At 44.5% G+C, this 27,660-nt stretch overlaps 1 protein-coding gene across 4 annotated transcripts in view; it reads left to right on the top strand.

Annotated features, from left to right (window-relative positions):
• Window positions 1-27,660, top strand: part of LOC119389320 (tyrosine-protein phosphatase non-receptor type 11) — a 344,133-nt gene that overhangs the window by 154,952 nt on the left and 161,521 nt on the right. For all 4 annotated transcript variants that reach the window (XM_037656526.2, XM_037656524.2, XM_037656522.2 and 1 more), the window contains 4 exons: window positions 5,842-5,938; window positions 6,009-6,088; window positions 9,132-9,284; window positions 26,377-26,508. In XM_037656526.2, the coding sequence (XP_037512454.1) occupies window positions 5,842-5,938; window positions 6,009-6,088; window positions 9,132-9,284; window positions 26,377-26,508 (462 nt within the window). The remainder of the gene's footprint in view (window positions 1-5,841; window positions 5,939-6,008; window positions 6,089-9,131; window positions 9,285-26,376; window positions 26,509-27,660) is intronic.

Genomic DNA, 27,660 nt, shown 5'->3' with positions numbered 1-27,660 from the left:
TCACAGGGGTGTAGGCTCAGGGAAGCCTGGCTGACACACTCGAGATTGTTCTTTTGAATAAAAAAAGCTTCCACGATCTCTCTGGACACCTTATTACAGTTCTGGTACAACACTGCTCTGTCAGTTAAAAGTGGTTCACAACCACACTGCCAACAATGCATCGCGAGATGAGAGTATGGGGAACCTTTGAGAGAGCTGAAATGCTCTCTGAGCCTAATGTGTTTATGTTCCTGGTTTGTGTCTACGTATTTTTTGTTACCTGCTCTGTGATGAATTCTTCCAAACTCGCCCAGATTTCCATTCTCGTAGTTATGTCCACCGCCTTGTGTATTAGCTAATGCACAGGGCGCACATTTTTGGGGAGCTAGCAGATGAAGAGGACGAAGAGAGTGCGCACCAGCCGAGCAAGGTGCTTCAAGGTAGAGGCCTATCGTGGTGATGATAGTTTTCTGGTGACACCACACGACATAACAAAAAAACGTAAAAATGTTCCAAAAGCCAGGTGAGTTCATGATTCTAAAATATTTACTCCGAGTTAAAGTAACAAAAATATAACAAAATTACATGACGTTTCAGAAACAAAGGTTGGGGGCAAAGAAAAAAAACTCCTGAATCGTGGTTCATCCGTTGCGACTAGTCGGCTTGCAACAACCGCAGCCTCCTACCAGACATTTACCGGGACATATGTGACTAACAGTGGACTGAACGACCTCCACTCAGTCGGTGCCAGTGTGTACTGAGGATGCCACCCGCATAGATGGTGAAACGTTTATGTAATTTTGTTATATTTTTGTTGCGTTAAGTCAGAATAAATATTTTAGAATCATAACAAAAAACTTAACAGCTCTGCTGTAAAAAAGTCAGTATAATCGACTGACAAGAAAAAGAAGCTGGCTTTCGCCTTCGAGAAGTCTTTTGCGAGGGCATAAGGAGGGACTGTGTGACTTTTTAGCCTTGAAGAGGGGAAAAATCTGGAACATGGGTTGTTGCTGAAGCCAACGCTTTGACAAGCAGACTTGTCTTCTTCAAGGCCTTGAAGAAGACAGCCTTAGTTGCAGTCTTCCAAAACACCAGCAGCCCATGTTCACGTCGTCTCTTCAAGCTTCCTCTTTCTTCTCTGCCTTGTTGGCATTGAGGCACTGTTGCGTGTCGCAGCATTTGTCTGCCAGTTCTGCTCATTGTATAAACGTCAAGACAATAGAGTTGTAGCACGCACATTGATGACCACATAGTTGTGCTTAGAGTGTCATTTCATGAGATACAGTTTTATTGATCCAGTATTCTGTTTGTTTGTAAAAAAATAGCTGAAGAGGTTATTACAAAACATCCACCTGCACAACGGCCTTATTGTTGCATTATCGAGTGAAATAGTGAGTGTTTCGGAGAGCATTTTCTCCATGAGATTTGCAACAAACCGAGATATCTATTTAGTTCATCATAAGAGTTCATAGTAATTATTGAGGTGTCTGAATGTAAATGCTACTTGCTTCTCCAATGTACGCTATATAATGTGAAACTAGCTTCTCCAGGGTGCTCTCAGATGCAAAATTACCTGCACCAAAGTGCTCCAAAATGAAAATTTTGCTGCTCCAGAAATTTCTCCAAATCATAAACCCTCAGTAGCATTGCTGTTCAATTCAAATACTTCTACATTTCGGAATGGCCTGACAGCTGACGGGGCAGGAACCCCGTCAAGCTGCTGTTGTGCAGCTTTTTAGTCCTTGCCCTCGCATTTTACTTGTTTGTTTGTTTTTTCGGTGTAAAAAAGGAAGAAGAAAATGCGAAATAAACTTGAAACTTCAATTCGCTTCGAAGTTGTTCAAGACCATTTGCTTTGACATTGCTTTGGACAAAAACTTATATTCCCACAATCCTGATGATTACTTCAGGGGGCCTTGCAACACTTTTCCATGTGTTCATACAATTAACTCACTATGGGACTTTACTGCCTCATGAATGAATCGCTGCACAAAATTTTCGAATCTGTCAAATACGAGCGGAGTGGCAGGGTCTTGCGGTGCAGCTTAAGCACTTTTTCTCTCCTTTCGTCCCAACACATGCACTCAAAGTTGTGCGGAGGGTTGACTAAGGGACAAAAAGCTATGCGCATCATGACCCTGAGGACTTTCTTTTTCTTTGAATGTGTCGGCTAACTTTTGGCATGATCACAAGTGCGCCAGTGTAATTGTAGAACTACAAAGCAGGCACATGGTGGCCGCAGTAACTGTGCAGCAAGGGAATCAGCCACTGGCCGTGTCCTCTCGTGATGCAGTCAGGCCAGTCTATCGCGGAATTTGCTAACAGAAGAGTGAGATTTTAGCAGTCTTTGAAGCATAATTGTAAATTTCCTGACACATACTGTGATATCTGGTTCGCGTGTTCACAGGAGGAATTGGTTGCAGTGCGAACTCGGCTCAAGGACAAAAGAAAGCAGACGACAGACCCAGCACTTTTGTCCTTGTGTCGAGTTCGCGCTGCAGCCCATTCCTCGAATGACCCACCCACAAAGCCGCTCTCGTCGTGCGCAGGAGCCTCGACTACTGGCATTTTCTGACCATGTTGAAAAAGTGTTGCATGGCCCCTTTAATGAAAATAAGAGTGTCATTTGGAGACATTGAGAAAAGAAAATGACATGCATGCGAGGCATTCCACAAAGTATATTTGTTAACACAGTCGCTGGATTTGCTGCTAAACGTCAAAACCTGTGGCTGGTGGCGGTTCAGCTTCTACAAGTCTTTCACTCAGCTGTGGAAGATGTCTTCATTAAAATTAAAAAGGTGATCTGTATGAAGGAACGAAGGAAGGGCAATTTTAAGGGCTCGTTTTTCTTTGGTAGACACAACATTAATTAGAACTAACTGACAAGAAAGCCAAGGAAAGTATAGGGGATGCTATTTCGTTGTAATTACGATTTAAATGTGAAGAAAGTAAAGTGGACGAAAAGATCACTTGTCTCTTGCAGGGACCGAACCAGTGGCCTTCGAATAATGCGTCCAATGCTCTACCAACTGAGCTACAGCAGCGGTCATCCCCCCGTCAACATTATGGGGTATATATGTGCATTTTAAACTTGAAGGACACCAGCAGGCAGAAAAATAGTGTTCCACACTCGCCGTCATGGCTTCTAACGGCGCTGATTAACACTCCCAAGTTTAAAATGCACATATATACCCCATAAAGTGGACGGCGGGATGACCGCTGCTGTAGCTCAGTTGGTAGAGCATCGGATGCATTATTGGAAGGTCCCAGGTTCGGTCCCTGCCAGCAGCATGTTATCTTTTCGTCCACTTTACTTTCTTCACATTGAAATCATAATTACTACAAAATAACGTCCCCTATACTTTCCTTGGCTTTCTTGTCTGTTAGTTTGAAGTAATGTTGAACCTATATGAAGCGACACATAGCTTCTTAGATTATCTGCCGACGTGCAACCGCTTGCAGCGCAGTTGATCATATCCCCTCAACGGCGGTGTGTACAATTGTACACATCAACTATGGAGGCGCGTCATCCACCATGTGTCTCTTCAAATGGCTTGAAATGCAGTGTGGACATTTGTTGAGGCTTCCTGAGTGGACAACTAGTGGTCATTTAACTTCATTGGGCTGTGTACTGCTGCAAAAGATCACTTTGCTGGCGACACTAACATGTTCGACGATCGTTCGACGTGCCGCATTCGAGGACCGATATCAAGAGTACTATTTTTCTTTGCTCAAAACGAATACAACCAAAAAACAAACTGGGCATTCATTTTGGCCTTAGTATGTGATCTTTTTTTATGCAGGAATTGAAGATGACTGATTGCAGAATAATTAGATATTTAATTATGTGCTGATTAACATCAATTACTGAGACTCGCACGAAAGAACACATTCCTTCATTTTCTTTCTTGGAATGTAATATTGAGTGCCTTGGAATTATGCTACAGTTAAACCTGGATATAACGAAATTGACAAATTCCCGGGAAAATTCGTTATAAACAGGTTTTCGCTATATTCAGTTTCAGCACGAAAATTCGGAAAATAAATCCACAAATAAACACTAGGGGAATTTAAGGCAGAGCTCACTCAGAACATTGATTTAGCGGCAAAAAACTGTGTATTTTGCTTTATTGCTTGTTTGTGAGGGATGACAATACCAAATGTTCATAGGGTATCATTACAACGCTGCTCTGTCATCGTCTAGCCGTGGCCTCCGAGATTGGCAACACGCCGTCACGTTGCCGGAGCCAATCTCGGAGGCCACAGTCTCGCGAACTCGCAGCGCGGCGCAAGACGGCAAAGCGCATGACGACAGTGACGAGTCAACCTCTGAAGATCTGACATCACCGTGGTCACGGACAGTTTCTGCCAGCGCCTAATCTGACATCTCGGTAGTGATGACACAGTTGTCGGCATAAAAAAAACCGCAAAAGCTGCACGTCGTCAGGGGCTGCTCCATGCGCATGCAGTGAAACCATGCACAAGCGCACGGCGTCGAAAACGAAGAGCGAACTCTATATGCGGCGTGAACTCGAAGCGTAACGACACGGAGCAAGGATTCCTTTTTTTAGTGGCGTCACCTGGTGTCACGTTAGCGTGGTGGCACCCACAAACGGCTGGATGAGGTTTGAAGGGATGGGGGGGGGAAGGGGGCATGCTTGTGCACGCCCCCCGTGGCAGCACCTGTCTGCCCGCTTTGCACACACCCGCATGCACAGACGAGCTTTCGCCTCGCAGTCGCCGGGGCTTCGAGTGCGCCATGCGCGATGCCGCCGCTTTGCGCTCTCATTGGCAGGGTAACCGCATAAAATGCACACGGCTCCTGCTTGTGCCAAAATGACAAAATTCAGGACAAAATCCTTAGTGAAACGGGAAACAGCACAATAAAAGACGGTGACAAAGAAGGAACACACACCACGCCACACGAAGCGGTGACTGAAACTGAAGTTAATTCGGGCGAAAAGTATATAAATACACTCTTAGGCGCACACAAAATGATACAAACAAAGCATGAAAAGGCACAGAGACACAAAAACAACAGAAACCTTGATTATCATCACATGATGCATCGTGACTGAAAGGCGTAAGCGGTTCAGTTGAGACGATTAGCCTATAAATACGAATACCATGCTTTACCAGCTAGCCAACAAGTTGACCTTATTAAAATTCTTAGGTTGTTAATGGCGAAAATTCGTTATATCAAGGGTGTCTCCGGCTACCACTTTGTTACATAGAAGTCGCAAATACATGTGCTTCTATGGAGTAACGATGGGGAATAGAAAAACTTCGTAATATCGAGAAATTCATTGTATTGAGGCTCGTTATGGGCAGGTTTAACTGTACGTGAATTTGACACATTTGCAGACAGTGCATCATAATTCACGTCTGAAGGGGATATTGGGAGGCAATTTTGGTTTGAATAACACATCTCGAGCTTGTTGGTTTTTCATCACAAGGCAGAAACATTGCACACTTTACAAAGACAGACACGAGAAGCAACACGAGGCACAGCGCCTGTGCCTTGTGTTCCTTCTGTCTGTCTTAATTAAGTGTGTGCTATTTCTGTCTTGTAATTTTTGGCTGTTGTAGGCACAAGATTTCCTGCTGCATATACACAATAATATATGGCTCTCACAGGAGCCCTGAGTAACGTCCTCAGACACAGAGTGTTACCCTTTTCTATGGGAACTGACACTGTATAAGATGGACCACTTGAATGAATACTACTGGGCAGTTACGCCATGTTACACCATGTGCAACAATTAAGTGAAGTGTGCAAATAAATGAGGGCTTGAAATTGGTAGTGTGCTATCTCATGGAGATGAGAATGTTGCATAGAAAGCTGATAAGTTTTTTCAACAGCATTTGCAGCAGCAAGAGTGCAAAAACCTCTACAGTCGGAAAGACGGACAGAGGCCTGAGAACCGGGCCAAGAACCGCTACAAGAACATACTGCCATGTAAGTGCAGATATACTTTTGCTGCAAGAACTGGTTTTGCATGTGTTCTTTTCCTTCTTCACGCACGCAGTTGACGCGACAAGGGTGCACCTGCAAGATGTGGATCCTGATGCCCCGTATTCAGACTACATTAATGCAAACTACATCAAGGTTGGTACCTGGAAAGAGCTCTACTGCTTGCGCACCCTGGATGAAATTTCGGTTGTGGCAGAAAATATGGTGCAGTATGTGACGTTTGTCACTACTGTGTGAATAGAACTCGAATGGCTTGCACGTGAATGGATGAATATTTGTAGGTGGCATTAGAGGCAACGCTTCGACAAGGTGCCTTGTCTTCATCAAGGCAGCAACTGCCTGCATGTGTGTGTGTGTGTGTGTGTGTGTGTGTGTGTGTGTGCTTCACACACTCTCCCCCAACCACAAATGTGGAGAGGCAGGGTTGGATATTGAGATAAGCGGGTGTGCCGAATTGGGTGAGTGGAGTGGAAGCGCAAGATTTCCACCACATCAGGTACTTGTGCTCCAGCCACCCAACAAATGGCAACTCACCGATGTAGAGTGATGGGAGATCGCAGTGCACAAAAGCAGCTGGTGGGCTGAGCCCTAAAAGTCACTGAGAGCCACGAGCTCCTGGCCACCCTACGTGACATCCAGCCGGCCCATCAATAGGCTGTCATTATAGGCTAAAATAAAATGTTTTTACCGCCACCAAATAAAAGAAAAGAAACAGGGTGCAGGCACTTTGTGTTGCTTTTTCCGCTTTGCGAAAGTAGAAGCTGGGGTGCATTCGGCAGAGTGATGCACGTCATATGTGAGCAACAGCTAAAAATGACGGTTTGAAATTCTGAGATACAAGGCTTAAGTCTCACTGGTCTTCGTTGAGTACCTACCATAGTGGATTGATTCTAGAGCTCCCTTTGAAACAATTGTACCTATTGAAGGGGCCCTGCAACACTTTTCCAAGTAGCCATGGAATGGCTTCACTAAAGGAGCTTATTTCCTCACGAATCGACCCCTGCAAAAATTTTTAGAATTCGTCCAGTACGAGCAGAGCTACAAAGATTTGTCGCACGCTGTAATTGCCTTCTCTCGTCCTGATGAAAGCGCTGGAAGCTAAGCAGGGAGGGTTCGCATAGGCAAAGAAGGTACGTCACACGCGCCTTATGACCTTGAGCGCTTTTTCTTTTCTTTTTCTTCGAACGCACGGCGTACTTTCAGCGCGAAGTGATGGCCTTCCATGGCAGCCGCAGTGACTACCAAGCGCGCCATGTTCAAATCACCCAATGGCATGGCCAGGGGCAGTGACGTCGTAAGCATAATTTTTGTCGAGAGAAGAGGAAGCGCTTTTTAGCTGGCATTGAGAATTTATTGTAAATCCCAGGGCGCATGCTGCATTATTATGTTTGGCTCCCACGTTCTCGGGAGTCTCGACTACCGATCGGCAGCATTTGCTGACCATGCTGAAAAAGTGTCGCAGGGCCCCTTCGTGAATAAGATATGACTCTCTATATTTTGTGTTTCTCGGGGACCAGAAGGTTGACTGCAGTATGTAAAGCTTGAGCTCATTGAAGCTGTGACTGGCCACGTTAAAATACTGTGCTTTCGGTAATTTCTTCGCTGTGTCCATGTGACGCTGGGTTAATCTAATATTAACAGGCTGTCGTATTTTGCCAACGTACTGTTTGTGCCAAAGGCAACGTTTGAACATGTAAATAATGTTTGAACTAGTGCAAGTAAAACTAGATTTCATTGGTTGGATGAAATTACTTCCGGTGCTTATAACTATAACGTAATTTTGAAGGTGTTTGCATGTCTTACTTTTGGGACTAGAACAAGCAGTTATGTGGGCAGTAGAATTAGGGTTTACTTTTGCATGCACTAACATGTCTTTAAAGTTTCCATGACAGTGATAAAGTATTTGAGTATTTCATTATTAGTACGCTAATGGATGGTGAGGTGGTCCTTTTGGCTCTCTTCTAGCTAGTGATGATTCTAGGCTTGATTTCCTGTCTGATCGCTTTGTTTTAGGCCTTGCTTAGCACATTGTGTGGGTGATTTCTTTCAACTAAAGTTGCCTTTAGATTGCTCAAGGGGTGAATTTAGCCACCATCGTCAACTGGTCAACCCCACGATCTGACTGGTCGTGTCCCACATGCGATGGGCAGCTCTGCAGAGCCTTAGGCCTAATGAGTCGCTCTATAACAACCTGCATCCATGGCAGCCGCGAAGAGACATCAGCTGTGTGAGGTGGCCCTACTCCGCTCACTGCATGGAACAGCTTATCGAGCAGTCGGTGCTTGATCGTCCCTGGTGGTGTTTTTTAAAAACACCTGTGCCGAGCCGCAATACCAGACAGCTCGACGCACGTGGCCCCTGGCCACCCGACTCCCTGAGCCGCAGCTCGCAGAGTCAAAGAGATAGGAGAAGCTATTTACAGAAAACTCGGACCACCTATGAGGCTTCCGTAGTCAATCGCTTCCCCTCCTCATTGTCACGCGTCACTTCGCTCCCACCAGGTGATGCCCTCTTGCGAGCTCAGTGCCAACTCTTGCTTGGCGGCGTTTAATATGTCCACACCGACCGGGCACTGTGAGGCAAAAATGACATCACAGGGGGTGGTAGCAGCCCCACATCTTATTCACAGGTATAATGCACTCCAGTCAATAGGTACAATCATTTCAAAGGGAGCGCTTGAATTAATTCGATATGGTAGGTACGCAACGAAAACCAGCAAGATTTAATCCTTGTATCTAAAAATTTCTAATCGTTCTGATCACCGTGACATTGACAGTTTTAGCTGCTGCTCATTTTGATGCAATGGAATGCCCCCTTGTATCCCCTTGATGCAGGAAAAAATGACACAAAGCATGTGCGCCCCCCTCTCCCGATTTTCTTTTTATCGATGTGTTTCTGCTTTACTCACCCAGCCCTGCCTCTTCCCCTTCCACATTTGTGGTTGGGGGAGAGTGTACAAAGCACACAGCCTTGATGAAGACTTGTCGAAACACTGGCTCCAACGACTACCCCTGCTCAAGAATGTGCATCTCTTCAAGTCTTCTCCTCAACCTCTGCCTTTGCACATGAATGGAGTTGCCTAGCATTTGCTGCTGTGGTGCCATATGCATGCATTTTGGGAGGGTGATGCAAAGGCCAAACTATTCCTTCGTTGCTGTAACTATTGCTGTTCGTGCAGGTAGACGACGATACCATTTTTGATGGCCATAGCAAAGTGTACATAGCCACACAAGGCTGCCTGCAGAACACTATCGGTGACTTCTGGTCCATGGTCTGGCAAGGAAATACGAGGGTTATTGTCATGACTACCAAGGAAGTTGAACGGGGAAAGGTGAGTTTGGCTTTGCTCTTCTCTTGTCAGGAATGGTTCACAAAAAGAAATTCTATGTTCAAACACATTCTGTTTGACATTACTATTACCTCAACCCTTTATGTGGCATAATGTTATGAACAGCGCAGTGGCGCTGTCATTTCTATCAGCTTCTTATAATATGTGCAAAATTTGAGCTCTCTATTTTTAAGGGTTTTCGAGAAAAAGTGGGACATATGTGTCCCACTGACCACTGAGAGACAGTCATTAAAAAAAAAAGTACTTTTATTTTTCTGTGCAAACTTGCTGCTGCCCTACAAATTACAAAGGGCAGAGCCTACAAACACCTACTCTCTATCACAAGAAACTCAACTAAATATACATTGTAAATCCACTTGCTAATGGCACTCGAGCAGCAGATATGGGTTCTGGGCATGGCTGCAACAGTCTAATTTTTCTCCATGGAGGAAGCTCAACTGCTTCCTCCACTGGAAGAGACTTCCCTGCGTGAAGCAGAAGGAAAATTGGATACTGCAATCATTTCCACACAATGTTAGACTGGTTACGCTTTCGGAAATATATCACTGAAAGGTTGTCAACTTTGTATTGCACAAATTTTTTAGGAAACTGTATGGGTAGGAATTAGGCTTATGCAAATGGCATATTTCAGGTTCGAAGCGAATGGTGATTTGGTCAAATTATTTCAAATCGAATTGAAATATATCAAATAATAAATAGCGTAGTTGTCATGACCCAACTAATGTGCACAATATTTTTTTTTAAATTGTAACAAGGCATGTGCAAATGTCATTCTTTTTGGTTCAAAGGAAGCGGAAGCAACCTTGAATAGTAGCAGGATTTCACTGTCGGTAAAATGCAAGCGATAACCTGTAAAATATGTTACGTTTTAAAATTTACTACACTTAGAGCATATAAGCCGGTATTACGAGCTTTTAAACTTAAGAATGATGGATCAATGCGAGGGTAATATGTTCATTTAAAGGGGAACATGGCACTTAAAAGTTGCTCTTTATTTCTTGATTGATTGTGATGAAACTTTATAATTTTGTGTATATTTATGTGCTGATTTCAAATATGCAATTATTTTTCCAGTATAATGAGTAGTTTTTAAAATACAAAATATTTGTAGGACCTTTGGGGAGCAAGATTTTTTTTTTAACTGAGAGAGTTACAAAGTAAATCAGCATATCACGGTAACCTGGAATCAGAACTGAGTGCAGTAATACAACAAAAATGGATGTTCTAAACCCATTAGAACAAAAGTTACGGTGTGTTGAACATTCACGAATAAAATCTCGGCTTGAAATTGACACACTCGTAAATGTTTAACGTACCATAACTTTTGTTCAGATGAGTTTAAAACATCAATTTTTGTTGCACTGCACACAGTTCTGATTCCAGATTATTGTGATAGGCTGATTTATTTTGTAACTTCCTAGGTTTAGAAAAAATCTTGCTCCCCAAAAGGTACCAGGAATTATTTTGTATTTTAAAAACTTATCGTATACTAGGAAAATAATTGCATATTTGAAACCAGCATGCAAATATACATAAACTCACCAAGTTTCATCAAAATCGATCAAGAAATAAAATTTTAAGAGAAGGGTCCCCCCTTAACCTGGAAGTGAGGCTTCACGGCAATGCAGATTTATTCTTGAAAGGTGTATTCACAGTAGATCACCCCTGCGTTGTAGTGAAAACACCTTTAGAGGGGGTGTTACATGCAGATCAATCTACACATACCGTATTTACTCGCGTAATGATCGCACTCGCGTAATGATCGCACCCCTAAATTTTGTCGTCTAAATTCGATTTTTCTTTTTCCCCGCGTAATGATCGCACCCCGAACTTGCCGCATCGATATGTCGTGTGCCAAGTCTAGCCGATGATCATCGCGTTTATCATCTGTCGAATGTTGCGTTAATAACTCTTCCAAACTCGCCAAGTGAACTGCACGCACCAAACATATTCGTAATTTTTGCCCACCGTTGGCGGAAACGTGCCATTTAGGATTGCAGTAAAGGCAAATGCCGCAGTTTTCACTGAATGCCCGCCATGTGTTTTATGTCTGTGGCAGCTGAACGCGCCCATCTTTGTTTCTGTGATCTGAAAGCAGGCATCACTACGCTAATGCCGTAAATTTACTGATTTAAATGAAAGCATTCCTTATTTAGACAGAAGAGACTGTTTTGACGCGCGTGACGTACTCACAACCACCGTGACTGACGAAAAGAAGAAAAAAAAATGCGGTCGCTTCGCTCTGTGGGCCGCCATGTTTGTTTTGCTATCCCGCACTGTTACAGCGGCGGCCGCCTGTTGGTCGACCTGTTGTCATCCCGCAGCAACAAGCTGCCGACGCATTCCCGTAATTCCTGAAAAAGCCGTGTCGCCGCCATCCCAGTCGCTCGTCACGGCGTCACTCGACACCACGTTTTTTTGGCCGTGCTTTGTGATCGTCTGTTGAAGCACCGTTTCACCATGGGGCGGTATGCGAGCTTTACTGCCGCGTTCAAGCTGAAGGCGCTTGATTACGCGCTAGAGCACGGAAACCGCGCTGCCGGCAGACATTTCGGCGTCGACGAAATCCGGATCCGATATTGGAAAAAACAGCGCGAGAAGCTCATGGCTACGAACAGCACGCGCCGGGCTTTCCGCGGACCCAAAACGGGCAAGTTCCCTGACATCGAAAAGGCAGTCCTCGAATACGTGAGGGACATGCGCAAAGACGGTTGTGCCGTGTCGTTAGACATGGTACGGACGCAGGCGCGCACAGTTTCCCGGAGGCTGGGAATAGCCACAAAGGACTTCCGCGCCAGTTCCGGCTGGACGACACGCTTCATGCGGCGGAATGGACTGTCGCTGAGGCGGCGGACGTCGTTGTGCCAGCGACTTCCATCCGCCTACGAAGACAAAGCGATCGATTTTCACAGGTTCGTCACGAGGATACGCCAGAAGAACGGTTTCCTGCTGTCACAGATAGGCAACGCCGACCAAACGCCGTTGACGTTTGACATGCCTCGAAGCACTACTGTGAACGAGAAAGGTGCTCGAAGTGTGCTCGTGAAAACGTGTGGTGCGGAGAAGCAGCGGTGCACCGTGATGCTCGCAGTGACGGCAGACGGGCGGAAGCTGCCGCCGCACGTGGTTCTGAAGCGGAAAACAATTCCGAAGGGAAACTTTCCCCGTGGCATCCACATCCGCGCTCAAGCAAAAGGGTGGATGACGGCAGACCTCATGGTCGATTGGATCAAGACGGTTTGGGGGCAAAGAGCAGGAGCGCTTCTGCTTCCTTCACTTCTTGTGCTGGACAGCTTTCGGGGCCATCTCGTTGACAGTGTCCGTACCGAGCTGAAGGAGCGGCGCACGGAAATCGCAGTGATCCCTGGGGGTCTAACTTCGCTGCTACAGCCTCTGGACGTGTCACTGAACAAACCGTTCGAGGACAACGTCCGGAGGCTGTACGCAGAGTGGATGGCGGCGGGCGACCACAATTTCACGCCAAGTGGCAAAATCAGGAGACCCTCCGTGGAAGTCCTCTGCTCATGGATTCTCGAAGCGTGGAGTACCATTTCCGACGAGGTGGTCGTCAAGAGCTTTAAGAAGACTGGCATTTCCAACGCGCTCGACGGGACAGAAGATGACCGTCTGTGGGACAGTGAAGACACTGCCGATTCCGACAGGTAATCGTGCGGCGACGACACTGACGCCAGTGACGCTTCGGACTCGGAATGAACGTTAGGGGGTCAGAGAGTTCAAAAATAAAAGGGCAGTGTTCCATGCATGTAGCTCCTGCGTAATGCGTGCATTTTATTACAAAGGTAAGCCTTACTCTACTTTTATTTTTGGTTATGTTCATGATAGCTATCGTAAGAATTCAGATTAGCGACTTCTTTGCGTTTTCGGTGCTCAGAATATTGTTTCACGGAAAATTTACCCCGCGTAATGATCGCACCCCGAAGTTGGCGTCAATTTTTTTAAAAAAAAAAGTGTGATCATTATGCGAGTATATACGGTATTCGTTCATTTCGAATACTTCAAAATTTCCAATAATTTAAATTCGAGTTGAAGCAAATTCGAATACTGAGGGATTATTGGTCAGCTGCCAGCTCGTAAAAAAAAAAAAAGACCACTTGACGCCAACGGGCAGAAAAAGCGTGTTCCACTAGGCTTGTGCGAATATTCGAAAGGCTCAAATATTCGCACAAGCCTAGTAGGAATGAATAAAACCACTATAATGGCACATTTAGGAACTCATGAGTATGAAATAAACTTTTCTAGCATACCGATCCTGCCAAATCGGGTGGAGAGCATGCCAAAATGTGATGAAAAAAAGGATACAGCGCGTGCAAGTGGAATGGTTCGTTTGAAACACGGCTATGTGCTGGCACCTTGCAAATGCCATAAAAACAACTACCAATACCGCTTTCTAGAACATCCACGTGGTCGCACTAAAAACCTGAAAGCAATCGATTCAGTGGTAGATTTAAAAAATCGGAACATGGCGAAGAAATAACTGGGACACATGAGTCCCACTGCCCCACAAAGGGGTCATGACACCCAATTTTCGATCGCAGTCTGTGTTATGTGGATTAATCCTAGTGCGTTCACAAACAAGCTGGCAAAATTTTAGCGCATTTGGTCGAGCATTTAACTTATAATTGAATATTTTTACAAACACGCGAGCAGCCTGAGAATCAGGCAGCATTGGCGGACTCGCGAGCCGTGACGTAACAAGCTCCTTGCTTTGCGAGCGTGTGCATTCCAGTGAACGATTTAGTTCTGTTGTCAGCGGCGCATGTGGTCGAACTATTTCAGCTTTCTTCAGCTTGGCACAGAATTTGGACGATTTGCAGCGGCTGAAACATTTGAAAGAGACGACGGCTCCGTTCCATGCAGAGTGCATGGCGTCACACACGTCATGGCCAAATGGCGGTCATTAGAAGCGGCCACTTCTAGGGCTCATTTTGCACTGAAAGATTCCTTTGCAGCGCATGTACTACGTATGTACCGGCACAGACTTCAATTTTTCACTGAAAAGCGCCAGTGGTTGAGTGACCATGTCGTGGCCCCTTTCAAGACCCCCTAATGGAGTATTACGCAAGGGCCGCTTTTACAAAAGTTACACAGGAGTTGTCCACGTTATTATTTTGCAGAAATTGTGTAAGTTTTCTCATATAGGCAGATGAGGCGGTGATAGCAGCAAGGTGTTGGAGAAAGCCGTTCGTGTCTTTGTGTGATGGAGAAATGATGACAAGGAGGCGACAGAAGGTGCAGTGGGGCTGAGCAACGTTTAGTGCATGGCCTGTGCGCAGTGATATGCGTGAAGGTGGTAGAATGTAAAGTGCATTGCAAAGTGAACTGGTATAGAACTTGTGAAATAATGATAAGCTTGCAATACAATGACATTGTGCTAGCATGGCCAAGCCAGAACCTACTGTTAATGATGAAAACGCCGATATCGCATAAATTAGAACTAACAGACAATAATGCCAAGGAAGGTATAGGGGATGTTATTTTTTAGTAATTAGGATATAAATGTGAAGAAAGTAAAGTGAACGAAAAGATAACTTGCCGCCGGCAGGGACCAAGCCTGCGACTTTCGAATAACGCGTCCGATGCTCTACCACTGAGCTACGGCAGCGGTCATCCTCCCGTCCACTTGATGGCGTATATATATATATATATATATATATATATATATATATATATATATATATATATATATATATATATATATATATATATATATATATACATATATATATATATATATGTGCATTTAAGCCTAGGAGTGTTAGTCAGCGTCGATCGCAGCCATGGCAGCAAGTGTGGAACACGCTTTTTCTGCCTGTTGGCGTCACGTGGCAAGTGATCTTTTTTTTTTTTTTTTCACCGAGCTGGCAGCTGACCAATAATCCCTCGCATTCTACCTGAAGGCATCAAGTCTGCCAGTGGAACAGGCAGAAAAAGTGTTCCACACTCGCCGCCGTGGCTGCGATCAGTGCTGACTAACACTCCTAGGCTTAAATGCATATATATATATTAGTGTTGCAGAATGGGCACCTCTATTCCATTTTAATTTTATTCCGGGGAATTAGAACTTGCCGCAATTCCATTCCTTTCAATTCCGCAGAATGAAAAAACTTAGCACATTCCCACTCCGGGAATGGCCGGGCAGTTCAATTCCAGTCCTGTAATTCCTCAACGTAGAAAAGGCATCTTGATAGTTTTATCGAGTTAAGAATGAACGCCCCATAAAGCTGATGTCATCAGATGCATTAGGAACTGCAAAAGTACGCAAAACACGTTACCAAGGTCGAGGGATAGTAGCTTGGCGACATATCTCATGCAGTACAACCACCCTACTAATTCCCATCGGGGCAGTTCTCCCGCTACCTATAGTATTCGCATGGTCAGCATGTTTGAACGAATCGTGATGTTTTAATATTGTTTAAGCTTAAATGTGTTAATGCTAAAATGACAATATAGCATATTTTTAAGCTGACAAAAGTAGTGTTCAAGAAGACTAAGCAGTTTTGCCACACATCTGGGGCTGTCGTGAATATGGAGATTTAGTTAATGGGGAACAAAACCCTCTAGATCTGCTGGTATTAGTCCGAACAGTGCACCGCTCGGACACCTTATGCGTTTGCATCGAATACGGAACACTGGGCCACACTGTTCGTCAGCACTCACGCTTGTCAAGCACGCCACACAAGTTTAGGTGGGGTGCGCAGGTACGAAATGTCTTCCTTGTCGCAAAGGTTATGTACGTGTGTCAGGCACTGAACTGCTTGTAAGATAAAGATCAGGCTGCGCATAGAGTATTCGTCGCTTTCGTGTATGGGTATCAATGGAAACTAACGTGCAGGAATCATTTCTTTCTCCCTTCAGTATCTGCTGGGATAATGCATTTGTTTGTACACTAACTTATGCCTCAGTTTGTAGTAGGTGCGTTGCTTATAAATGTACCATGCTTGTAATCAGCCAAGCCATTTTAAAAATACTGCTTTATTGTGAAATTCGAGGCTCTGACTTACTAATGTCTGAAATTTGAAAAACAGTGCGTAGGCGAAAACATGCTCCATTTTCGGAAAAAGACAATTCCATTCCCATTCCATTCCGTGCAAAAGGCGCTTAATGCCATTCCCATTCCATTCCTCCAAGCGTTGTCCCTATTCTATTCCCATTCCATTCTGGGGTCACGAAAAAGTAAAATGATTCCAGAGTCATTCCAATTCCGGAGTGGCAACTCCGCAACACTGATATGTATATACCCCATAAATAGGGTTCCGTGTTTTTGGTTTTATCCGAAAAAACCCGATAAACATTCGTTGGTGAAATTTTTCAGAATTCGGATTTATCCGATAAACTCCGATCTCAAGGGCCAATATGACCTGGTTCCATCCTTTATCGAAAGGGCAAGTTCTAGCCGCTCATTGATACATCTCCCGGTTTGGCTGATTTAAAGTGTACTGCGCGTAGCTGTATTAGGCGATGTAGCTGTATTGTGCTCTGACTCAGCTTCCTACATGCAGAAGCTTCACAAGGACTTGCAACTCTCCAACTCCGAATTCAAGGCGCTTCACTTCAAAGATCCGTGCCACCTACTCAACAACACTCCGGATGATGGAATTGGGACGAGCTCGTTTAACGTAGTTCACGATTTTGTTGTGCACTTTCCTGCCCTGTTGGAGTCGTCGCGGGAGCTGCGCCGTAAGTTTTGTCTTGTGTGCTTGGCCGTGGGCATGTCCATCAAGTCGCTGAAAACTGTATGTCCGTCGAGGTGGTTCTCTATTTATCAAGCTCTGTGAGATATTTTGGACTACTGGCGTGCAATTTTGTCATTCTTGAGAAGCAACGAAGCCAAGGGAACGAAGAGTGAGAAGCTCAAGAGTCTTATTTCATCGCCTGAAGCTGTGCATGACTTGCTTGTTAAGATGAGGTGTCTGAAGACCAATTCGTGTGCCGTGCTCTCAATCATTGATTAAGGAACTTGAGGCAGAGAGGACCCTGGTACACCAAGTTTATCCCATACTGTGGGTTCATTTGCATGCCCTCATCAGTCAGTGGCGTGATCAAACTGAGGTCTTCATATCAGATGTCACAAGTCTGTTGGACCCCTTTGACGAGACTGACCGCTTAACGACTGTCGCAGACTTTCAGGGATACTATGCAGCTTTCGCCGAAAAGTGGAGACAGACATCTGAGAGGAATCTGTGCGATCAACTCCAGTACACCAAAGAATTGTTTTGGTACTGTGTTCAAATTGTGAATCCAAATGTGAAGCATGAGCTGCCCTGCGCGTTCTAAACCTACGCGCCTATTTTTCAATTAGTGCTTCTTGAAAGTCATGACATGAGCCAGTTCCTGAGTGATTTTGTGAACTATCAGTGCTATGAAATATATAACATTGTTGAACCCTTGTCGTTTTGAGACTTCACAATTTCCATTGGACACTGCTTTCTCGCTGCGCACTGCGTCTTCTGGTGCTTCCTGTTTCTAGCACTAACGTTGAAAGGGCATTTTCAAAGCTGAGAGTCGTCAGTCTAAAGGAGTGCGCTTCGATCACTGACAGCAACCTCGCAAAATATGCTTGCATGTTTTACAATAAGTTTTAAGCATAAGGTTGTTTACGCACAAATGCAGGTGTTATGTGTTCAAGTATTTCGTATGTGCGCATGTTTTTGTGCATTCAAACCTTCTAGGAAAAAAAATGTGCTTCGTTTGTTTTGATGTTTTAGTATTCAGATATGAATTGATCTAAGATTTTGGGGTTTCGAGAATAACACAAAACTCCGAATTTCGGATAATAGGGGATTTACAAGAAATAAACTCCAATAAACACCCGCCGATTTTCAAGAAAAATAAACACCGAAAACGTGGAGCCCTACCCATAAAGTGGACAGGAGGATGACCGCCGCCATAGCTCAGTGGTCGAGCATCGGATGCATTATTCGAAGGTCGCAGGTTTGGTCCCGGCCGGTGGCAGGTTATCTTTTCGTCCACTTTCTTCACATTTATGTCCTAATTACTACAAATAACATCCCCTATATTTTCCTTGGCATTATTGTCTGCTAGTCCTCATTAATATTGTGTCTAACGAGGAAAAACAAGCCCTTAAAAAGTAATCTGCAAGTGCCGCAAGTGCTAGTTCTCATTAATATTGTGTCTAACAAAGAATAACGAGCCCTTAAAAAGTCGTCTTCATTCATGGCGAGGATCTCGTTCTGGCAGACTTGATGCCTTCAGGTAGTATGCGAGGGATTATTGTCAGCTGCTAGGTCGTAACAAAAAAAAATCATGTGCTACGCATAGGTCGGCAAATAAATTCGAGCTCACTCAGACTTACTCACGAAATATATTTTGTTCTAAGGGCTCACTCCGACTCACTCACCAAAATTCTCCTCAACCAGACTCACTTGAACTCAGACTCACTAAACGTTTTTTCAACCGGACTCACTCGGACTCAAACTCACCAACATATTCTTCAGCCGGACTCACTCAGACTCAGACTCACGGCTTGACCTGAGTCTGAGTGAGCCTGAGTGAGTCAACTCATGAGTCCGTTAGCGTAAAATTTGCTTTTTCGATCAAGGTGTCAATGCTCTTTAACGCAAATATCTCACATAATCGGTGCTCTACGATACGCCTTTTGATCTTGTACCTTCAAATACGAGTTATCAGTGGTTTAAATTCAGTAAAAACATTTTCATGAAATACGCGACTCACACGCGATATTTTTATTAAAAACGTTTCGTGAAAGAGCTTGCAGGGGAGGTCGTGGCACCCCACCCCATAACTCACGCCTCTGATATATAAATATTGAGGTGGCGCATTAACGCAAGTGCGTTGAGATTTGTTTGAATAGACTCGAGTATAAACGTAAGCCGATATAAGGCTGATAGTAATGCTGAAGATTTGTAGATAGGACCATAGGTCGGCAATGAAATGTGGAGCTCACTCAGACTCACTCGAGAAATATATTTTGCGTTTAGGGCTCACTCGGACTCACACTCACCCATATTTTCTTCCGCCGGACTCACTCGGACTCAGGCTCACTAACATTTTCATCAACCGGACTCACTCGGGCTCAAACTCACCAAAATATTATTCACTCAGACTCAGACTCACGGCCCGATCTGAGTCTGAGTGAGTCTGAGTGAGTCGACTCATGAGTGAGTTTGCCGACCTATGGTGCTACGTGATGCCAACAGACAGAAAAAGTGTGTCCCACACTCGCCGCCATAGTTGCGATCGACGCTGACTAGCACTCCTAGGCTTCAGTGCATATATATATATATATATATATATATATATATATATATATATATATATATATATATATATATATCCATTAAGTGGACGGGAGTGTGAGGTACTTTTGTGTCACGCCTGCAGGTGTGCTACGCGAAGAGAATGGACACGATGCAAATACACAATTCAAACATAGAATTGACCACGCTTCTACGAAGACGTAGAATCAGCAATGAGTAAGGTAAAGACACAGTATACTGTACTGATGGGCGATTTTAATGCAAAAGTAGGCAAGAAGCAGGCTGGAGATCATGCAGTTGGGGAATATGGCATCGGCTCTAGAAATGCCAGAGGGGAGTTACTAGTAGAGTTCGCAGAACGCAATAATTTACAGATCTTGAATACCTTCTACAGAAAACGGACTACTCGTAAGTGGACGTGGAGGAGTCCTAATGGCAAAACTAAAAATGAAATAGACTTCATAATGTGCGACCACCCGGGCATTATACAGGATGTGGAAGTAGTTAACAAGATCCGATGCAGTGACCATAGAATGGTAAGATCTAGAATTCAACTAGACGTGAGGAAGGAACGGCAGAAACTGATACGCAAGAAGCCGAATAATGAACTAGCTCTGCGAGGGAAAGTACAGGAATTCAGAGTTTCACTTCAGAATAGGTACGCGTCTTTAACCGAGGAAACCGACCTTAGCGTTGACGCAATGAATGATAATCTGACTAGTATCATCAAGGAGTGTGCAGTGGAAGTCGGGGGTACAGTCGTTAGACAGGACACTGGTAAGCTATCCCAAGAGACGAAAAGCCTCATTAAGAAACGTCAAGCTATGAAAGCCTCAAATGCAACAGACAAAATAGAGCTGGCGGAGCTTTCGAAGTTGATCAATAGGCGTAAAGTAGCCGACATAAGAAAGCATAATATGGAGAGAATTGAGCATGCTCTAAAGAACGGAAGAAGCCTCAAAGCTACGAAGACAAAACTGTGCATAGGTAAAAATCAGATGTATGCATTAAGGGACAAGGATGGCAAGGTCACAACCAATATGGATAGAATAGTTGAGGTAGCGGAAGAGTTCTACAGAGATCTGTACAGCAGCCGAGACAGTCAGGATGACAACGTAAGAAGCAGTAATATCCCAGAGGAATCTGACATCCCACCAGTATTAACAGGAGAAGTAAAGAAAGCCCTAAAGGGAATGCAAAGAGGCAAAGCCGCTGGTGAGGATCAGGTAACATCAGACCTGTTGAAAGACGGTGGAGAGATTATGTTAGAGAAACTGGCTACCCTGTATACGAAGTGTCTCTCGACAGGGAGGATACCAGAATCTTGGAAGAATGCCAGCATCGTCTTGATCCATAAGAAAGGGGACGCCAAGGACCTGAAAAATTACAGGCCCATCAGCTTACTGTCCGTTGTCTACAAGCTATTCACAAAAGTAATTGCTAACAGAATTAATACGACATTGGAGTTCAATCAACCAAGGGACCAGGCAGAATTTCGTACAGGCTTCTCAACAATAGACCATATTCATACTATCAATCAGGTGATAGAGAAATGCGCGGAATACAACCAACCCCTATACATAGCCTTCATAGATTACGAGAAGGCATTTGATTCGGTGGAGACATCAGCAGTCATGCAAGCACTGCGGAATCAGGGCATCGACGAAGCCTATATAAACATAATGGAAGAAATCTACAGCGCATCCACAGCCACTATAGTCCTTCATAAAGAAAGCGACAGAATCCCAATAAAGAAGGGCGTACGGCAGGGAGACACGATCTCTCCAATGCTATTCACCGCGTGTTTACAGGAGGTTTTCAGGGCCCTAGATTGGGAAGAATTAGGGATAAGAGTTAATGGAGAGTATCTCAGTAACCTGCGATTCGCTGATGACATTGCATTGATGAGTAACGCGGGAGATGAATTACAGCTCATGATTACTGAACTGGATACGGAAAGTAGAAGAGTAGGTCTGAAAATTAATATGCATAAAACTAAAGTAATGTGGAACAATCTTGGCAGAGAACAGCGCTTTGCGATAGGTGGCGAGACGCTGGAAGTTGTAAAGGAGTACGTCTACTTAGGACAGGTAGTAACCGCGGAGCCGAACCATGAGAGTGAAATAACTAGAAGAATAAGGATGGGATGGGGCTCATTCGGCAAGCATTATCAAATCATGAATGGTAGTCTACCACTATCTCTCAAGAGGAAGGTATATAACAGCTGCATCTTACCGGTACTTACCTACGGAGCAGAAACCTGGAGACTTACAAAGAGGGTTCAACTTAAATTGAGGACGACGCAGCGAGCGATGGAAAGGAAAATGATAGGTGTAACCTTAAGAGACAGGAAGAGAGCAGAGTGGGTCAGGGAACAAACGGGGGTTAAGGATATCATAGTTGAAATTAAGAAGAAGAAATGGATATGGGCCGGCCACGTAGCACGTCGGCAGGATAACCGGTGGTCATTAAGGGTAACTGACTGGATTCCAAGAGAGGGTAAACGCGTGAGGGGAAGACAGAAAATTAGGTGGGTAGATGAGATTAAGAAGTTTGTAGGTATAACGTGGCAACAGAAAGCACAGGACCGGGTTGATTGGCGGAACATGGGAGAGGCCTTTGCCCTGCAGTGGGCGTAGACAGGCTGATGATGATGATGATGATGAATGAACATAATTCATACAGACAGCAAATGACAGGGAAAAAGAAGAATAAAGCAACTCAATTTACAGAAAACACGAAACTTCTGAATTTAAAGAATATGGCAGCGCATCCAAAAACAATAGCTCACAGATTATCGTCCATCATCCGACGCAATGCGGCGATGTTTGATGTCCGTTGCTCCGTGGTTTTTGAGTGGTGGTCTGATGCTCCCAATGAACACTTTCGTGACCGCGCCTATGTCCATCGATTGTATGTTATCGATGACTTCAAGTTCAAGTTTTGGCACTCTGTGAGCGATTCTGGACAGCTAACGCAATACGAAGGGTAAAATAGCATGTCTTTTATCAGTTTTGTTTGCGAGTTTCTTTTTTCCACCGCGGGGAGATGTTTAAAGCTCGTTCGCAGTCGGGTAGGTGAGTGCTCATTGTTTCAGACTTCGCGTCGACGTCGCTCGTGGGTGCTCCACAGAAACAGCAAATTTCGTTGGATTCCGATTAATCTGAGTGGGAATATTTGGATGATTGTAGCAGCAAAGACACGGAAGATGACTTCGATTCGCCAGGCTTCAGTACGAACGGCGAAAGTGCGTCAAACCTCCCCGGAACATCAGCAGCTATCCGTCAGTAAGTTTCGTCCTCTCCTCAGGTCGTTTTATCGCTGCCGCATGTCGATGTAAACGTATCCGGTGCGTCCTAAAAATAACAGCTCTTATCTGCAAGGTGTTAACTTCATTCGGGCGGGAGCGTTTGGCACCAGCTGCAGAAAGAGCGCAGTTCTCTCCGCGAAGACGGCGCGGAGTGGACTTTGACCCAACGCTCCGTTGTGCTGCGCGTTGCTGTCTTCGTGTTGTTTTTCACCGCAGAATTCGTCAAGAGAGATATGCAACCACACAGATAAGTATGCATGGATGCATACTTTCGAAAAGCCAACATACAGTGAGAAGGGCGGATCCATGAAGGGAGGTTACTGAAGAGAAGATGAGCAAGTTCGTTGCACTCCATGTGTACATGGTAATCGTTGAAGTCCCGCGCTTGCATTGGTGTTGGTGTTGACAACATATTTCCAGGCCTTTGTCCACCGTCAGTGATGCCACGGAAAAGGTTCAAGGCTTCTTGAGTGTCTCTGAGCTGAAGAAGACGACCGTCGCATTCCACGAGAAGCTTCACCACGTGTCTTCTCTCTTGCAACACATGAACGATTTTTCTGCGCTATCTTTTAACCCCGTCGGAACCTTTCAGTGGATGAGAAAATGGTGTAATGTGAAGGTCGGTCTGGTATTCGGCAGTATATGAGGGAGAAAGAGGTAAAATGAGGGTACAATTATGGATTTTTGCAGATTTGGAACAGGCTACACTGCTCATTTCAACGAATACACAGGAAAATTGAAAAATACCAGAACTGCAAACTATGCTAGGAAAGTTGAACAGAAAAAAAAAATTTTTTTTTTAAACATGCGCAGCCAGCCTTTGTTTCGCCGCGTCGAGAAACTGCATCGCGCGGTGGCATGATAGGCACTAGTGCATCTATTCTTGTATTTATGTAAATAATCTTTGTACTTACAGAGCTTATATTTCCACTATTATTCTACGGGGGCGTTGCGTTCAAAACGTATATTTCGATTTTTTTTTTAATATTCACCCTTTGCATAGTAGCATTGATGATTTTGTGAATCTCTTTTTCTTTTTGATGCATTTTTCTTTGTTTGATAATTTTTTATTACATTCGAAATAAATCTGTTGTTTGAAATTAATACTGTTGGAAAGACCAATTCTTCCTCTATCATTTGATACCCTACACTTAGCATCAATTATTCTCTGTGGCAGGAAAAAAAATATTTCCTGGACTATCCAAAAACAATCGATTTTTCTGGGTCACGAAAGTGTTAAGTACCGTATTTTCGGGTGTACAAGTCACACCTTTGTATAATACGCACCCCCTACTTTTACGACTTTCGCGGGAAAAAATGATGTGTAAGACACATCTATTTTCAACTCTGTCAACATAATAAAACACAATGACGCACGCAGAGTGCATTTATTGCAAAATGCGTTGTCACGCACGGCACTGAATAGGGATCTGTAAGCAGCAGTTTTATTAAGGCGCAGAAAATCACTATTTATTCCACTGGATTCGAAGTCACATCCTCCGGCGCACTGTCAAAAGTTCTTCCGCCTCGGTTGGCAGCATCACTGGGTGGCCGTTGTCGGCCTCTGAGTAACTTTTACGCAGCGTTGTAAGCACCTTGAAGCAAATTGTTGGTGTTGCCTCTACTATGGTGGCTACCATACCTCTACGGCATTACGATACTTGGCGGGAATACGAACGCGCCACACAGTTACTACCTGCACATGCGCATACAAAACATAAATGGCGACCGGGAGCTGTGAATACTGCTGGACTGCAGCGACATCTCACACGGAAACTGATGATGATATTGAAGTTGTACTTTCGCTTTTGTAACTGGTATTGTGTGCGCTACAACGTTACAATGAACCGTTGTGGTGCCCTTTTTTTATTGCCTCAGTTCCGAGGGTTTAATGCTTCGTTTAAGAACAAACAATTCAAACAGTGCAATGGGGCGCACAATGGTGGTGGCTTTTATTGCAGCTGTAATCTCCGTCGTCGCAGCACTGCTTGAACAGCAAGCAGCTGACATCTAAGACCACAGCCGCTTCATTGTTATAACAAAATTAGATATATTTATATGAATGTTCTCGCGCTCAGTTTATCGTACTCATGAATTACATATGGACAAATTGGTCTCACAGAATCACATGACTTTTTGCGCATATAAGACGCACCAGTGAAAATATCGAAAAAAAGGTCGTCGTATACACCGGAAAATACGGTATATGTATAGAAATGTAGATTTATTTTTTCGCATTTTGCTGTGTGTGTGTGTAGCTAGTTGAGATTGTGTAGCTGATCAATAGCAGTGAGCCCACTGCCCCATTCTAGTACACTGTAGTAGGATGCTTTCATGCGCGACTGAGCTGTGCGCGTCATATTTGTTCCCTTGTGAGGTGCAACTGGTGATGTCTTGCTGTTATATGAATGTTCACATCAAGCGAAAGTTATTTTGCATGGTGAAAATAGCTGCGTTGCGTCCTTTTGCATGCTCAAGGCCTGTGACGGCGAGTGCCGCAAACAAAGGCAGGAGATCAGCTGTACGTTGACCAGAAAAAGCTTCCACGGACCGAAAACGTGAAAATATCCGGATCTCAAAGATGAGCTTTACGGCCAGCTTAAGCTACTCCGTGTACTGGAGAGAGCTTGTCTCGGTAACGACCGTGGATACGCACGCGACCGAGGCGTATCCAGAAGCAATTTTAAAACCCAGAAAAACTGGATCACAGAAGCGGGTGAACTGCCAGGAGGATAAATTTTCCAGTCTAAGAAGGCATACTGCCTCCCTCTCTACTTTTCTAATCGACAACCTAGGGGAACATAAGTTCTTATTTCGCATTCGCGAATATTTAGTCGGCGTTCGATTCGAGTAAAGAAGGTCATTTTTTTTGTCGGACGGAATCGGAAAGTCGTCGTAAGATGCGAGATCGGCATAAAATTGCGTCGTATAACCAAAGTTTTTAACACAATATTTCTATGGGGCTTTTGCCAGGACCAAACCGATCTGTCGTAAAATGCGGGCCATCGTAAAACCGGCTGTATTTATAGCAGGCTACTTTCAGAAAACGTGCTGCAGCCAGTTTGTAAGTGTATTCCAAGAAAATATTTTTGTTTTACTCATTATACACATTGAGTGGCTTCAAGAGGCATTCCCTGTTGCTCACACTGTTTTAACACATTACCTGGGTTAGCATTTGTGGTATTCGGCAGTTGTGCTTGCATTAACTAGATGGTGCTAGACATGTGGCTTATCAGGTAAGCTGACACATGCATCTGTATATATACCCATCACACACTATTAAAAAACTGAGTTGTTTTAGGTACTGGGGTGGAGCTCTCCGATCTCTTTCTTGTTTTTGAGGAGGTGCACAGGTAGGTCTTCGACAGGTGCCAATTAGGTGAAAAAGTAATCTCTGCTGCAGAGTGCTGTTCTTTTGTTGTCCAGGTGTGTCCAGGATCCTTATTGTGTGTATTCATTCACTTAAGGGTCAGCACATTCAAGCATCTGTTTCTGTGTTTTGCAGCCCAAATGTGTACGGTATTGGCCAGATGAAGGCCAGACAAAAGAGTATGGGAAATACTGCCTGCAGCACATTGCCGAGTCATCGAATGCAGACTACACCTTAAGAGAGTTTGCCATGTCAAAAAATGGTGAGGTGAGTCATTTGAGATACTTAATTTGACAGGACTGTGGCTCTTTACACCTGGAAGCCTTTGTTTGCTGCGTGTGGAACATTCTTGGTTTGCCACCATTATACTGCACAAGTGACCTGTGGTGCACTTTTTGTGCACGGCTATGTGTGTGGTACCTTTAGTGCTTCGGGTCATCTGCTGCTCCTGCCAAACTACCAAGGCCTGCCTTTCAGTCGACGTTATGTTGCACGAAGAAATATTTGTGCCTCCTTTTCAAGCATTGGCTTTGTGCCATTTCTGTAGCCCCAGAGGAAGACAATAAGGATAAGCCCATCATGCGTCACGGACAGACAGTGAAATACAATCTTCACCATTAAGATTGCAGCTTACTGTTTGTGTGGCTTTATACCGAGAGACCACCATGTGGTCGCTTTCATGGTCTGACGATGCGAGGGAAACTGGCGCCTTGTGCTGCGTGTCTTTCTCCTCATCTGGTCTGTTGTTTTCGCCGGCGCTGTTTTACTGCGGAGGGAAACTAGTACAGATTGCTTAAAACAAAGGATTCCTAGCAGACTTTGTCCTGGTCTGGGATTTGAACGTGGGAGAAAGCCTTTTCGAGCCGATTGCTCTAGTATTATCTGAGGAGGCTAGCAGGTGAACGAGTTGTCGAAGCACACGAACATAGCTTTCCATTGCTTCAAGTTGTCAAATGCTTAAAAAAGTGTAGACACCAAAATCAGACAGTAACCTGACACGAAACTGACCACAGCATGCGCTTTGTGTGCTTACAAGAAATTCTGTGATGAATTTTGACAGCGAACAGGCAATTTAATGCTAATTTATTTCAATTTTGAAGTCCAGAAACGAAGTGTGGTTTCTTTCCCAGACTTATTGCAATAACCATTAGTGGAAACGTCAAGAGAGAGCTGCAAAAGGTGTGACAGAGATGTGTATGACAACTGCGACCACGTTTAGTATGAAGATATTTCAGGGATCCCTTGCCAACAGATTAAACACCTCCACTTGCTCCTGTCCAGGTGGACACTCATGGTTGGATTACCCCGTTGCCACTAGTGGTGACGACATGCTATCACGGCTGGAAGACACAGCTAAGCACTTGGGTGCTGCCTGTGCTGCAAAAACGAAGATGCACGTGTGAAATGAAGCACACGGCT

This window comes from Rhipicephalus sanguineus, chromosome 4 (genome assembly GCF_013339695.2).
Source record: "Rhipicephalus sanguineus isolate Rsan-2018 chromosome 4, BIME_Rsan_1.4, whole genome shotgun sequence".
Classification (NCBI taxonomy): domain Eukaryota; kingdom Metazoa; phylum Arthropoda; class Arachnida; order Ixodida; family Ixodidae; genus Rhipicephalus; species Rhipicephalus sanguineus.
The sequence above is the reverse complement of the archived record's forward strand: the minus strand, read 5'-3'. Positions and strand labels throughout refer to the sequence as shown.